This window comes from Myotis yumanensis, unplaced genomic scaffold, assembly GCF_028538775.1.
Source record: "Myotis yumanensis isolate MYYU_CA2020_CCGP unplaced genomic scaffold, mMyoYum1.0.hap1 SCAF_2, whole genome shotgun sequence".
In the NCBI taxonomy this organism is placed as follows: Eukaryota; Metazoa; Chordata; class Mammalia; order Chiroptera; family Vespertilionidae; genus Myotis; species Myotis yumanensis.
In genome coordinates, this window is record NW_027223753.1 from 37,835,458 (window position 1) to 37,849,000 (window position 13,543).

The following is a 13,543-nucleotide window of genomic DNA, read 5'->3' on the forward strand; positions in this document are numbered from 1 at the left end:
AGTGAGCCTGTATCATTAAGAGTTATGAAACACTGGCTGGTTGGCCCAGTTGGTTGTCAGATGGTGCTAATGAGATCCAGGTCAGGGGTACGTCCCCATATGGGACTGTTAGTTTTTTCTTTGTTTAATGGCCTCAGACTGCACCTCTGGCTTTGACCAGCTCTTTCATAAATGTATTTAAGTGGTCAAAAAGGAGTGTGGTTAGATAGGTACAAACCCAATCATGCTCTGTGTGCTAAAACTCACACAAAGTTTGCTTCTAGTGGATATTCAATTCAATAGATGTTTAGTACTACTACTGCTAGTGCCAGGGAGAATGCAAACATAAGTGAGTTGCATTCCCTGTCTTAAGAAAGCTTACTGTCTCCTGGTGGAGAGCCTGTAAATGACTAACTAATAGAAGGCAAGATGAAATATATCTGAAATGGGTACAAGCAAATGGTGTAGACCAGTGGTCGGCAAACTGCGGCTCACGAGCCACATGCGGCTCTTTGGCCCCTTGAGTGTGGCTCTTCCCCAAAATACCAACTTCTGCGCATAGGCCACGAAGTTTCAGTCGCACTATACGTGCGCACCCACACATGGTATTTTGTAGAAGAGCCACACTCAAGGGGCCAAAGAGCCACATATGGCTCTCGAGCCGCAGTTTGCCGACCACGGGTGTAGACACACAAAGGACAGTATATGAAATCTGATAGGGGAATCTGGGAAGGTTTTATGGAGGAGATGGCAGTTGAATTGGCCTTTGCAAGAGGGGTAGAATTTTGCTAACTTGAAAATACATATAAAATAGAAACATTATATTTCATATCTTATTTGCTATGTGTAGGATGTTATTGAAAGAGCAGGAAAGGAGGGAGGATATGTTGGGGAGTAGGGGAGAAGGACATTCATTTAAAAAATATTTACTGAGCTCTTACCATGTGCTTGTACCTATGCTAGGCATGGGGAATTTAGAAATGGATCCAGCACAGTATCATCCCTAAAAGGGCTTACAGGCTTCTGTGAGAGATAGACAAATAAACAGTTACAGTACAACATGGGAAGTTCTGCATTTAAGGTACACACATAAAAAAGACCTGTTCCCTTGCTTTTAAAGGGCTTACAGATGTGGCAGACATCACTAATTGATTATGGCACCATTTCCCACTGAGGCCAGAATCCTTGATGAAAGAGCTCTAGGTGGTCATGTTTTATTCTAGGTGATCATGTTTTATATCTTCTCCAAGCTAAAACCAATTTGTCCAGGATTGGACAACTGAATAACTCACAGGTACAAATAGATAGGGAAGGTAAATCAGATTCTCTGTCTCTGAGACATGTGAACTAGGAAATGCTAAGAAAACAACAGTGGGAGTGTTGGAACAGATGTTGGAGGAGTTTTGAGGAAGCAGGGGTAGAAATGTGTAGAATATGGGGAGCAGTGAGTAAGGCAAATGGAGAGAGCAAAACTCTCTCTTCTCAAGGTATCAGTGAGACTCTGGTCTTTTAGCTAAGTCCCAAAGGGCTTACCTAAATCACCAGGTTAGGACCCATTGGAAAGGACTCAACGATTTGGATTGGTTTGGATTATCCAAGGGCAGTTTTAAGTTCATTCACTTTGTGCAATTAACTTTTATACAAAAAGGTACATGATGAATTATTATCCTGTATAATTTACATTTTAATATCACTGATGTTTTTCTTCACTTCTTCATTCTGATTGGCCTTCATTTAATAAGAAGGCATGAATGAGAATTGTTACCTGCTTGCTCCCCATTGCCATCACATTGCTGGTAGAACACCTATTCCACTACCCAGCGGTTTTCTGTGTGTGTGCAGTCGCCTTTCTAGACTGTGAGTCCTGGATGCTAGGGGGCAGGTCTTTTCTGCTCGGTCTCCCTAATATCCAGATCAGGCCAGACTCAGAGTAGCAAATCAGTAACTATTTGCTAAATAAAGTATGTATGAGTATCCAGTTATGCAAATTTCAAGGCACTGTCAGAGTTCTTTTTTTAAATATATACAATAATTCAGTGGAATGGCCATGACCTGTTTTGCAAAAGTATATATACCTTTTTCCCCCAAACAATCATTCCCCTAAAAAACACCCACTTTTTTCTTTTTTTTTCTCTTTTAAATATATTTTATTGATTTCTTTACAGAGAGGAAGGGAGAGAGATAGAGAGTTAGAAACATCGATGAGCTGCCTCCTGCACACCCCCTACTGGAGATGTGCCCGCAACCAAGGTACATGCCCTTGACCGGAATCGAACCTAGGACCTTTAGTCCGCAGGCCGACGCTCTATCCACTGAGCCAAACTGGTTTTGGCCCCACCTTTTTCTTAACTGTTTAAGTGAACCTCTAAACAGTGACTAACCACCCTCACACTGGATTGAGGAGCCTCTCTGGCGAATGTTGCTGGACAAATGCTGGCCAGACAACTGGCCACCCTTTCAACCTCCTAAAGTAACCTGCTTCCAGGGCTGCCTCAGGCCAGGGGCTAGTTCGCTGCCCACTCACCAGGCCATGAAGAGCTCGAGATGTCTGGGTTCTGGAGAGCCACGGAGCCAAGCCACATCCACTCACCCTAGCACAAGCCAGATCAGTCATCAGGACCACAAATTTCCTGGAAGGTCTTGTCTGCTCTACCTCAGCAGATGTCGGGGCCCACATATTCATTCTCTGTCCCTCTTTTTCTCTCTCAGTCTTATTCTGCTCCCTGCCGTCCTTATTTCTTCTAAGTTTCATTTTTCTGTTTGTTTCGGTCTGTCCCTTATAGTAGGTTTTTTTAAATCAAGTATTAGGTGACTCTTTTCTTATTTTGGTACACTTTTTTCTTAAACTTTTCTTTTTAAATAGTGTAAGCCTTGGCCAGTGTGGCTTGGTTGGAGTGTTGTCCCAGACACCAAAAGGTCGTGGGTTCGATTCCTGGGCAAATACCCAGGTTGCAAGTTTGCTCCTCAGTCAGAGTGCATATAAGAGGCAACTGACTGATGTTTCTCTTTCATCAATGTCTGTCTGTTTGTCTGTCTGTCTGTCTCTCTCTCTCTCTCTTTCTGTGTGTGTGTCTATCACTGTCTTCCTCTTCCCTCCCTTCCTTTCGTTCTGTCTAGAAATCAATGGGAAAAATATCCTTGGGTGAGGATTAACTAAAAAAATAATAAAGGTAAATAAAATATAGCATAAGTACACAAGAGATATATGTACATATCAGTGAATTTATCACAAAGCACATGCCTATTTTGTGATAGACCCTAGCCAGACCCTACTCATTCTTCAAGTCTCAAGTTAAACAGCATTTCCTTCCAAAGACAGGCACTGCCCTGTGGGGTTGGGTCCCTTTGCTGTAGCTCTGTGCCCAGCATGTATTCCTGTCCTCTTTCTTAGCACTTGGTGCACTTGTACTCATGTTCACTACTGCTTCTTACTGGCCTGTGCTCACCATGAAGTCACAGACAGTGCCAGCCTTATTCACTGCTTTTCCCTCTCCCCAAGCACAGAGCCTAGCACATAGTAAGTGCTGAATAAATATTTGAATGAAGGGGGGAAAGCAAGTAAGAGAAAAATTTGTGTCCTGTATTCAAGGAACTCACTATCCAAAAAATGGATAATTGTAGTATATTGTGATAATGACTAAGGGGAACTCGGGACATGTGGCAGCCCAAAGAAGAACTTTCAGTCCTCTGAGCTAGGATTTGCTTTCTTGTATTTTGCTTTTTTTTTTTTTTAATATATTTTATTGATTTTTTACAGAGAGGAAGGGAGAGAGAGATAGAGAGTTAGAAACATCGATGAGAGAGAAACATCGACCAGCTGCCTCCTGCACATCTCCCACTGGGGATGTGCCCGCAACCCAGGTACATGCCCTTGACCGGAATCGAACCTGGGACCTTTCAGTCCGCAGGCCGACGCTCTATCCACTGAGCCAAACCGGTTTCGGCGTATTTTGCTTTTTAGCTAAGTTTTGACATACAAATAAGAATGTATTTCCTAGGGAAAGTGTACCTTGCTGAGGGAACAAGTATCTAGCAGATAGAGGTGTGTGAAAGCAGCTTAGTAGGCTCATGCGGGGCAATGCTCAGGACTGGGGAGGGGATGGGCCTGGAAAGGAAGGTGGGGCTGAGGGGCCCCCTGACCAGCAGCCCAACCTGGCCTGGATCCAGACTACGTGGACCAAGTCCCAGACCTGTCCTACTTTGATTATGTCTGCGACCTTAGGAGGACTTGGGCCTGAGCCAAACCACCCTGGAATTGCTACAGGTCCCATCCCCTAAGTCTGCTGTGCTTAGCTGACCCTGCAAGCATCTCCTCGAACTCTACTGGTCACTCAGAATGCTGAGGGGACAGTCAGTGCAGTGAAAGGGCAGAAACATGAACTTTGGAGTCGGGGCTCCAGGTCAGAGTCTCAGCTCTGCCTCTTAGTGGTTGTAAGAACTTGAACCTTTCTTTACCTTTGAACCCATTTCCTCATCTGCAAAATGAGATAATAGGAGTTGTGAGCATTCAATGTGAAAAGTGATCTACACACATATTAAGATCCAGATCCAGTGTTTCTGCGATGCAGTAAGGGGTTAAAAGGCACTTTTAAAACAAACCCCCCAAAAAGTATAAACTGTTACACTGATTTATTGTCCTTGGTCTTTGTTTCCTGGTTGGTAAAGTACAGGGCCCAGTACCCGTCGCTTAGTTCAGGCCAGTTTCCTGTTATAATGGCAAATATTACCACCCGGCAGGGGTTGTGAATGAGGTCCCTGTCACAAAGCACATGGCCTTGTTCCTTAATTGCCAGGGTGGAATTAATTTGCTCTTCCTGTTTCTCTTGTGACAGGAAGTAGATGTCCTTGAATTTCAGTTGATTAATGGAAGCCTCTGAGCAGAGTGCTTCAGCCTCTCTTGTTTTTAATTCTTATGCGTTGCAAGGCCCTAATTTGATAATTTTGCTGTTTTTTAGATGGATCACCTACTGGTTGAAAATATTGAGCGGGAAACGTTTCATCTCTGCTCCCGCCTCATTAATGGGCCCTACCGGCGGACGGTGAGAGCCCTGGTCTTCACATTAAAGCACCAAGCTGAAATCCGGGCTCAGGTGAAGAACGGCTCGCTGCCAGTCGGCACGTTTGTACAGACCCACAAAAAATGACCTGAGGACGGTTCTAACCCTGGGCTGGGCAGAAAAGAAAATGTGTCCCTTTCTGCCATTCAAAGACTCTTTTGAGTTTGGATGATGGCTGATGCTGGCTGCGCTAAGTTTTCCCATGGTGCCATTCCTTCAGACAGAGGCTGCAGGGAGCCCTGGGAGACAGGCTGCAGGAAATGCTTCATTAGCTGTAGTGCGCTGGTGCAGCCTAACAGGACGTGCACAGGCTGTCCCTAGGAAGCGCTGTATGGTTGCCATCACCCAACACAGCAAAGGGTGACGGATTTTGGATTTCGCTGTGAGTATGCCAAGGACACCTCTAAACTTCCCCCACGTCAGGCAGATGAAGTTACTACTTTATTTCACCACCCTGCAGGTAACTGAAACTCAATTACTGCTGCCGCTCGCACAGTTCCATCCCCCTGAGTTTAGATGGCTCTGGTGCCTCTCAGAACTCCCCTGTCTGTTCTCTTTGCTCTGCCCCAGGGGTGAGCCTGCCCGAGCCAGCCAACTACCCCTTCTTTCCAGAACTCACTTATCTGAATGCATCAGCTCCCCCTGGAAGACCTTCTGTGTTGGTCTCCGGAGCCCCCATGCTGAGGCTCCTAATGAAGAACTGGCCTGCAGCATCCCCACACACGGGCTTATTTGAATATGTGACACTCTCATTTTAAGGTTCTGTAGAAGATACATAATGAAATCCCTCTTGAAATGAATTACTGTAGTGAAAAAATTCCATACATATATTTTTAAAATAAAATACCTCTACATAGGCCTATTGGAACAATTATGTAAATGATATTTACTTTTTTTATAAGTAATAATAAACTGGGGCTTTCCCCCCCGCTTAAAAAAAAAGATATGGTTTGTTCATTGAAAAGTGTTTTGGGTTGAGAAAAAGTATAGTTGGTGAAGATGAAAAATTATTGCAAAGAATTTAGAGAGATGGTAAGACCCAAGAAAGGTTTTTTGAGGTTAAGGGAGACTGGAGCATGTATGTAATCTGAAAAGAAGGAGCTAATAAAAAAGGAGAGATTTAAAATACAAAAAAATAGGGGATGGGTTAAATAGCAAGGACAGAAAGGAAGGGGTTAACATTGCCTGTTTAATCCTCTCATCTGTTGTGTTAGTAGATATTGTTTCAGTTTTTTTATATTTCTTCATTTATTCAGCAATCATTTATTGAGCACCCATTCCACGGAGTACTGTGGATACCTAGCAGGAACTGCAGATGAGACCCTGAGGCTCACCAAGCAAAGGTATCTTGTTCCGTTTCCCACTGCTAGGATGTACAGGTGCTGGAATCATAACTAAGCACCCACCAGGCGCTCAGCACTGTGATAGACATTTTAATAATAATATCCAATTAAAGATCAGACAAGTGAGCCCCAGAATGGCTTAGTAGCTTACTCAAGGTCACACAGAGAGTGAAAGGCAGAGCTAAGGTTCAAAACCCAGGTCTGTTTGACTGGATCCAGTCTCCCAGGTTCATTTCATTCACTCTCTTATGGTTACATGCAGATGACACTCCAATTTGTATCTTCAGACCATACATGGTCCCTCAGTTTCAGATGGTATCTCCAAGATGTCTCGGGGGCTTCGCAGCTATAACATGTCTTTTCTCACTTGGCAATCCTGGGAGCCCAGGCATTCTTGCTAGAAGCGAGAGTCCTTACCCAATCAGGTCCTAATGCTTTTATTTGTCACATATATTTAGAATCTCTTGCCTCTTCTTCATCTCTAGTACCACTTTAGGGCTTCATCCTCTGTTGCCCACATGGCTACATGGCTTCCTAGCTGGTCCCTTTGCACCCAGTCTGAACCTCTTCAAATGTATCTCCCTGTGCTAGAAACAGAGTGGCATATCAGAACTGGAAATCTCACCATGTCACTCCCATCAGAGCATTCACATGCTATTTTCTTCTCTAAAATGCTACTCTCTACCTATTTCCCTATGCTTCCCCTACCATAATATCCTGTGTATTGTTCTATTCATATCCACATCTTCTGTGGTTGTGCTTTTGATTCTGTCTCCCCACTGAAGGTAACACAAACTCATGGACACAACAATATGGTGGTTACCAAAGATGAAGGGAGGGGAGGGGGAAGAGAAAGAAGATAACGGGGTCAAACGCATGGTGATGGGAGCAGACTAGATGTTGGGGGGTAAGCACACAATGCAGTATACAGATGATGTATTATAGAATTGTACACCTGCAACTTACATAATGTTAGTAACCAGTGTTACCCCAATAAATTTCATTGAACTTAAGCTTCATGAAAGCAGAGTCTTTGTTTTGTTCCCTGTTGTATTTCCAGCACCTAGAGCACAGCCTGGCACAAACTAGGTCTCCATAACTATTGAATAGTTGAATGACTACTTGTGGGTGTACAGGAAAGGCATCTAACCAATCAGGTAATGCTTCCTGGAAGAAGTGATACTTGTGTGCAGTCCTAAAGGGCAGAAGTAGTTATTGGGAGGTTGAGGCTCATGCCTGACGGAGAAAGCAAAGTATGGAAAGACTCAGACCTGTGAAATATCTGGAAGGTGATTGGTGTGGCTGGAGCAGAGGAAAGTAGGGTGAAGAGTAGATGGAAATGAGGCTGGAGAGGAAGGCAAGGACCAGGACCAAATGTGAAGGGTCCTGAACAACAGGTGAAGGCGTATGGACTGATTCTAAGCAGGAACTGGTTAATTTTTGTTAACAGGCTGTGGAAGAAGAAGCTGGAGCCAGGGAGAGAGACTGGGAGGCGGAAGCTTCATTTATAAGCAACCAAAAAGTTCTGCTAATTTAAGGACCCAGAGTAAGTTGAAAACAAATTGCTCTGCGGCTGAAAGGTTTCAGTGGTGATAGTTAGAAAGTAAAATGATTGCAGAGATGTGCTTTGGAGACTTGGAAAGTAGACCGTGTTATTTGTGGCTGTTTTCTCCTTGATGCATGCGCAAAATTTCCATGAACACTAATAGAGCTGTTCTGAGTGCTTGCTGAAGGAAAGGAGGCTTGCAGATATCCATCCAAGCTGACCCACCCACTAAGAAGCACTTCTGAGCTCCAGACTGTGAAGAAGGAAAGGTTCAGCTCCTGCAATGGGGTGAAAAAGTTCCTAGGACCTCTGAGTTCCTAGGTCTGTAAATCTGGACATGAATATGTCTCCTAAATGTGTGTGGTTGCCAGAGGAAGTTTGGGAAATTACTGTTAGAGTCCGCTTCAGCAGCTTATTGATCCTTTTCTTCTGGTGGTTAAATCGGAGGTCCTGGTCCTTTGGGTAGGGACTGAGTCTCCATTTTCATTCATCCATTCATTCAACAAACTAATGTTGCCTATCTTATGTGAGCCAAGGTCTAGACTGGCACTGGAGAAACGGCAATAGATCTCATTTCTACCCTTGAGGAGCCCTTAGATTAGTGGGGAGACAGACACATAAGTAAATAAATACAGTACAGCATACTAGGTGTTTATTGTAGATATTGATTTAAAATGTTGAGAAAGTGGAGAAAGGAGTGATTAATACCATTCTAAGAAAAGATAAAGTCTTCACAGAGAGTTAATGTTTGAACCAAGTCTTGAAGGATAGATAGTTCTTAGCAGAGGGATCAGTATGTGTACAAAAGCCCAGAGGTGTAAAGTGTACGCCTTGTGTCAGTAAAGGCAAATGCTATGGAGTGGTGGAGGCAGAGTTCTTAGACACGGTGGAGAGAAATGGGGCAAAACAATTAGCCAGGACCTTAGAGGCCTCGTGAAGAAGTTTGGACTTTGGCCTTCAGATAATGGGAGGCTCTGGGAAGTTTTCGAGGAGGTGAGGGAACTAATAAAATGTGCATTTAGAAAGATAAAAATGTTCTTACATAAACAGATACTTTAGAAAAATTTTCAAAATTTGAAACTCCCAACAATTTATGGCAAAGGAAAGAGACGCTCAAGATTGTGTAAATTAGATAATTCTTTTTTTTTTTTTTTACAAATGAAGTTCAGAGTTGACCAAACAGATATCATTAGAGAGTCCCAGGTTTGAAAAATGGCAGGAAGCTCAGATAATGCATTTACTGTGTTCAGTGGTGAGGGAACAGGCAGCTGGCCTTTTCTCATTTAAGGAATATCAGGTTCTTACACTTGTGCCTGTCAACCTTGGTTTTCTTTTGCTGCAGCCTCAGGCCTCAGAGTCTCATTCTGAGATTTGTAATGTGTTTTGGATGTGTTTATCACAGCCATATGGGACGAAGGCTCAGTTTGTTACTGCCCATTATTGCTATCAAAGGGAGTCCATCCAGAAAACAAGGCTTTGGGAGCGTTTATTAGTTCAGTGACACTGCTTCGATTTCAAAAGAGCAATGGTTTGATTGGATGACATTGTATTTTCTTTTAAATCAACCAAAATGATATAATTGCTGTCATGGATAGGCTTACCCATAAGCTAAGGAGGTTAGTTTCAAGATTCAAGAAGACCAGGTTATCTAATCAAATGCTGCTTTTTCTTCTTGTTAAAATCACTCACTCAGTGCATATTTGAGTTCTTATAGGCCAGATTCAAGGGTCACAGGAACAAATAAGACATAGTCTTTGGCCCCAAGAAGTTCACAGTCTACTGAAGGTGAGTGCCAAGGTCTAGATAAATGATTGAAAAAGGCCAACGATATGAATTATGGGAGTTGAAAGCAAAGGAAATAAGCCAATAAAGATGTTAGAAGATGCCCAACCTCATTAGTAATCAGGGAATGGCAAAGATAAATGTCATCCTTAAGGCTCTAAAGGATGCAGCAATAGTGATCACCATTATGACTCTTTAATTCACTGCTCTGGGCCCTACAAAAATAGAAGGATCCTGGAAGATGGCGGTGAATTACAGCAAAATTAACCAAGTGGTAGTTCTAATTGCAGCCACTGTTGTGGCCTCTTTCTTGGAGCACATTAACATGTTCTCAGGTACATGGTATGTAGCCATTGATCTGGTCAATGTTTGTCTTTTCCTTCCCTATCAGAAAGGAAAGTCAGACTTCATATTTGCTTGGAACAGACAAAAATATGCAATTACAGTCTTGCCCCAGGGCTGTTAACTCTCCCACCTCTCACAGCCTAGTCTGAAAAGACCCGTACCACCTAGACATTTTGCAGAGCATCATATTGATCCACTGCATTGAAGACGTCAGCTAATTGGGCCAGATGAGCAAGAAACGAGTATATTGGAAGCCTCAGTAAGACACATGAATTGCAGAGTGCAAGCACACACTGAAGATGCAGGGGCCTCACATATCAGTGAAGTTTTTAGGGGCCAGTGGTCTGGGATATGCCAGGGACATTCCCTCCAAAGTAAAAGACAAATTATTGCATCTCCCACGCCCCCATTAAGAAGGAAGCACAATGCTTGGTAGGCCCCTTTGGGTTTGGAGGCAGCGTATTCACACCTGGGAATACTGCTCCATCCCATATCGTGGATGACAAAGCTGCCAGTTTTGCTGGGCGTCCAGATCAGGAAAGGACTCAGCAGCAGGGCCAGACTGTAGTACAAGTAACCATGCTGTGTGATCTGGCAGAATCCATGGTATTGAGGTATCTGTGGTGGGAAATGATGCCTGTGGAGTTAATGACAAGGCCTAGGAGGAGGATCACTATGTAGACCTCTAGGGTTCTGGAGCAGGGCCATGCCATCGGTAGCCAGTAGTGACACACTTTTCACAACACAGCTCCTGATTTGCCACAAGGTTCTGGAAAAGACAGATCATCTGCACATGGATCATCAAGTTGACCATGCAGCCACAGCTGCTCATCATGAGCTGGATTCTACCAGATCCCCCAGTCATAAAGTCAGAAAGCCCAGCAGCAATTCATCATAAGTTGGACACGGTACAACTGGCATTGGGCACAGCAGCGCCAAAGGGCAGAAGGTAGCTGCATGAGTAGGTGGCCTAGACATCTATATCACCCACCACCTTTGCACCAGTGCCCCCCCTCCTCAGCTGAGCTATGGCTGCCTGAGAAGCTTCTTATATCCAGCTTGAGGTGAAAAGAACCAAGCTTTGTTCCCAGGTAAATGGCTCAGTATGAATGAGCAAGCCAAAAATAGACTGGCTGCACTGCAGTCCCACACAGGGGTGTCCTTGAAAGACAGCAGAGGGGAAAATCTTTCCAATGGGCAGAGCTTTGGATAGTGCTCTTTCTGTGGAAAGAAAGGGGGCCCAAGGTTAGAATATACCTGGATCTCCTGTGCAGTGGTGAATAGCTTGTCTGCTTGGGTCTAGAATAAGATTAGAAAATCGGGGGCAAGGAGCTCTGTGTAGAGGTATGTGGTTGGACCTATGAGCGTGGATATCAAGTGTGAAGGTCATTATATTCCATGTTAACACCCACCAGGCTGTATACCATGGAATAAGCACTACATAGCCATGTATATGCAGTTGACATCAGCCAGCCTCTATCTAAGGACACCCCAGGCTGGCACATGGGTGCATAAACAGTAATAACCATGGTGGCATACAAAGAAGGTATATGTGGGGTCCATAATATGGTCTCACACCCACCAAGACATGTAGTTATTGCTGACGCTGAGTGTTGAGCCTGCCACTTACAGAGACCAACTAAGTCTCAGATACATCTCAGTCCCTTGAGGAGAACAACCAGCCATTTGACAAGTTGATTATATTAAACCCTTTCCACCCTGGAAAGGGCTACAATGCATTTTCACTGGAGTAGACATAGTCTAGATATTGCTTTGTTTGTAGGGCTTTATCCAGCACAACTCTCTAAGGGTTCACAGACTGACCTGCTGGCTTGGGATCCCCTGTGAGTACAGCAAGGGAGGCGAAGCAGTGGATGCAGGCCATGAATCCACTCATCCTTTCATGCACTGCACTATCCTTAAGCTCCAGTTTGTAACTATCTCATGAAGACATAGTGAGGCATCAGCTCAGAAACTCTGGGAGAATAGGGTGCCATTGCAAAGAATGGATAGAGTGTGTGTGTGTGGCGGGGGGGGGGGGGGGGGGGGGGGGGGTGGCGGGGGGGGGGGGGGAGGGGGTAGCCAGGACAGACTCGCTCTTTCCTTACCTGATTTTTTGAAATAAACTTTTTACTTTGGAATAATTTTAGATTTACAAAAAAGTTGCAAAGAGCCCAGCTGGTGTAGCTCAGTGGTTGAGTGTCGACCCATGAAGGGAGGCCACAGTTCGATTCCCTGTCAGGGCACATGCCTGGGTTTTGGGCTCGATCCCCAGTAGGGGGTGTTTAGGAGATAGTCAATCGATGTTTCTCTCTCATCACTGATGTTTCTATCTCTCCCGCTCCCTCTCTCTCTCTCTCTCTCTCTCTCTCTCTGAAGTTAAAAAACATAAAAAATAAAATAATAAAAAGTTGCAAAGATAATACAGAGTTCCTATATGCCCCTCATCCAGTTTCCTCTATTGCTAACATCTTACATTAAGTGGTACATTTGTTGAAATTAGAAATCCACCATGGGTACATTCTGTTCACTCCAAACTTCATTCAGACTTCACTAGTTTTTCCATTAACGTCCTTTTTCTGTTCCAGGATTCAGTCTAGGGCACCACATTGCATCTAGTCCAGTGCCTCTCTAGTTTCCTCTGCTCTGTGGTAGGTTCTCAGTCTTTGCTTGTCTCCCATGACCTTGACAGTCTTGAGCAGTGCTGGCCAGGTGTTTTGTAGAATGTTCCTCGATTGGGGTTTGGCTGATGATTTCCTCCATAACTGGGGTTATGGGTTTTGGGGAAGAATACCACAGAGGTAAAGTGCCCTTCTTGTCACATCTCATCAGGAGGTACATGATACTCACATAATTTATCACTGGTGATGTTAACCTTGATTGCTTGGTGTAGGTCGTGCTTGCCAGGTTTCTCCACTGTAAAGTTACGATTTTTTTCTTTTCTTACTCTCTTCTTTGGAGGCAAGTCACTAAGTCCAGACCCTACTCAAAGTTGGGGGAATTAAATTCCTGGGGAGGGTAGAGTACTTCTCATATTTGGAAGGTTTGCCCAGTCTTGCCTACTTATTTATTTATTTAATATCAGTATTGACTCACATATATTTATTTTATTCTTTGGGTTATAATCCAACCTGATGGTTTTTTTCACAGCATATATAAATTCATACACACACACACACACACACACACAGTGGCCAGATTATTATGACCACCTGACATTTGTAGGCAAATTAGCTATAATTTCGTGCTGAAGTTGCTAGAGAGCCAGACCATTATAAATAGGGAAGCAGGTTGTTTACCACGACAGTAGAAGTGATTTTTTTTCTGAAGATATGGGTAAACAACGTGATTTAACAGCCTTTGAACGTGGGATATATACATATATATATATATATATACATATATATATATATATGCAGAAAACAAACAAGTATGCTGTGTGAGAAACAAACTATATGGTTGGCAAGATTTTTCCTCCACAGCTCTTCATG

General features: G+C 43.8%; 1 protein-coding gene across 2 annotated transcripts in view; it reads left to right on the forward strand.

Annotated features, from left to right (window-relative positions):
* TCEANC2 (transcription elongation factor A N-terminal and central domain containing 2) overlaps positions 1-13,543 on the forward strand; it is a 50,519-nt gene that overhangs the window by 29,862 nt on the left and 7,114 nt on the right. The window contains exon 5 of one of the 2 annotated variants that reach the window (XR_011470237.1): positions 4,935-6,379. Coding sequence is in view for 1 of the 2 variants with exons in the window: in XM_070405192.1 (XP_070261293.1) it covers positions 4,935-5,123 (189 nt within the window). In the remaining variant the exon portion in view is untranslated. Of the gene's footprint in view, positions 1-4,934; positions 7,366-13,543 lie in introns of those variants that run through there. The other variant, XM_070405192.1, reaches the window with a different exon arrangement.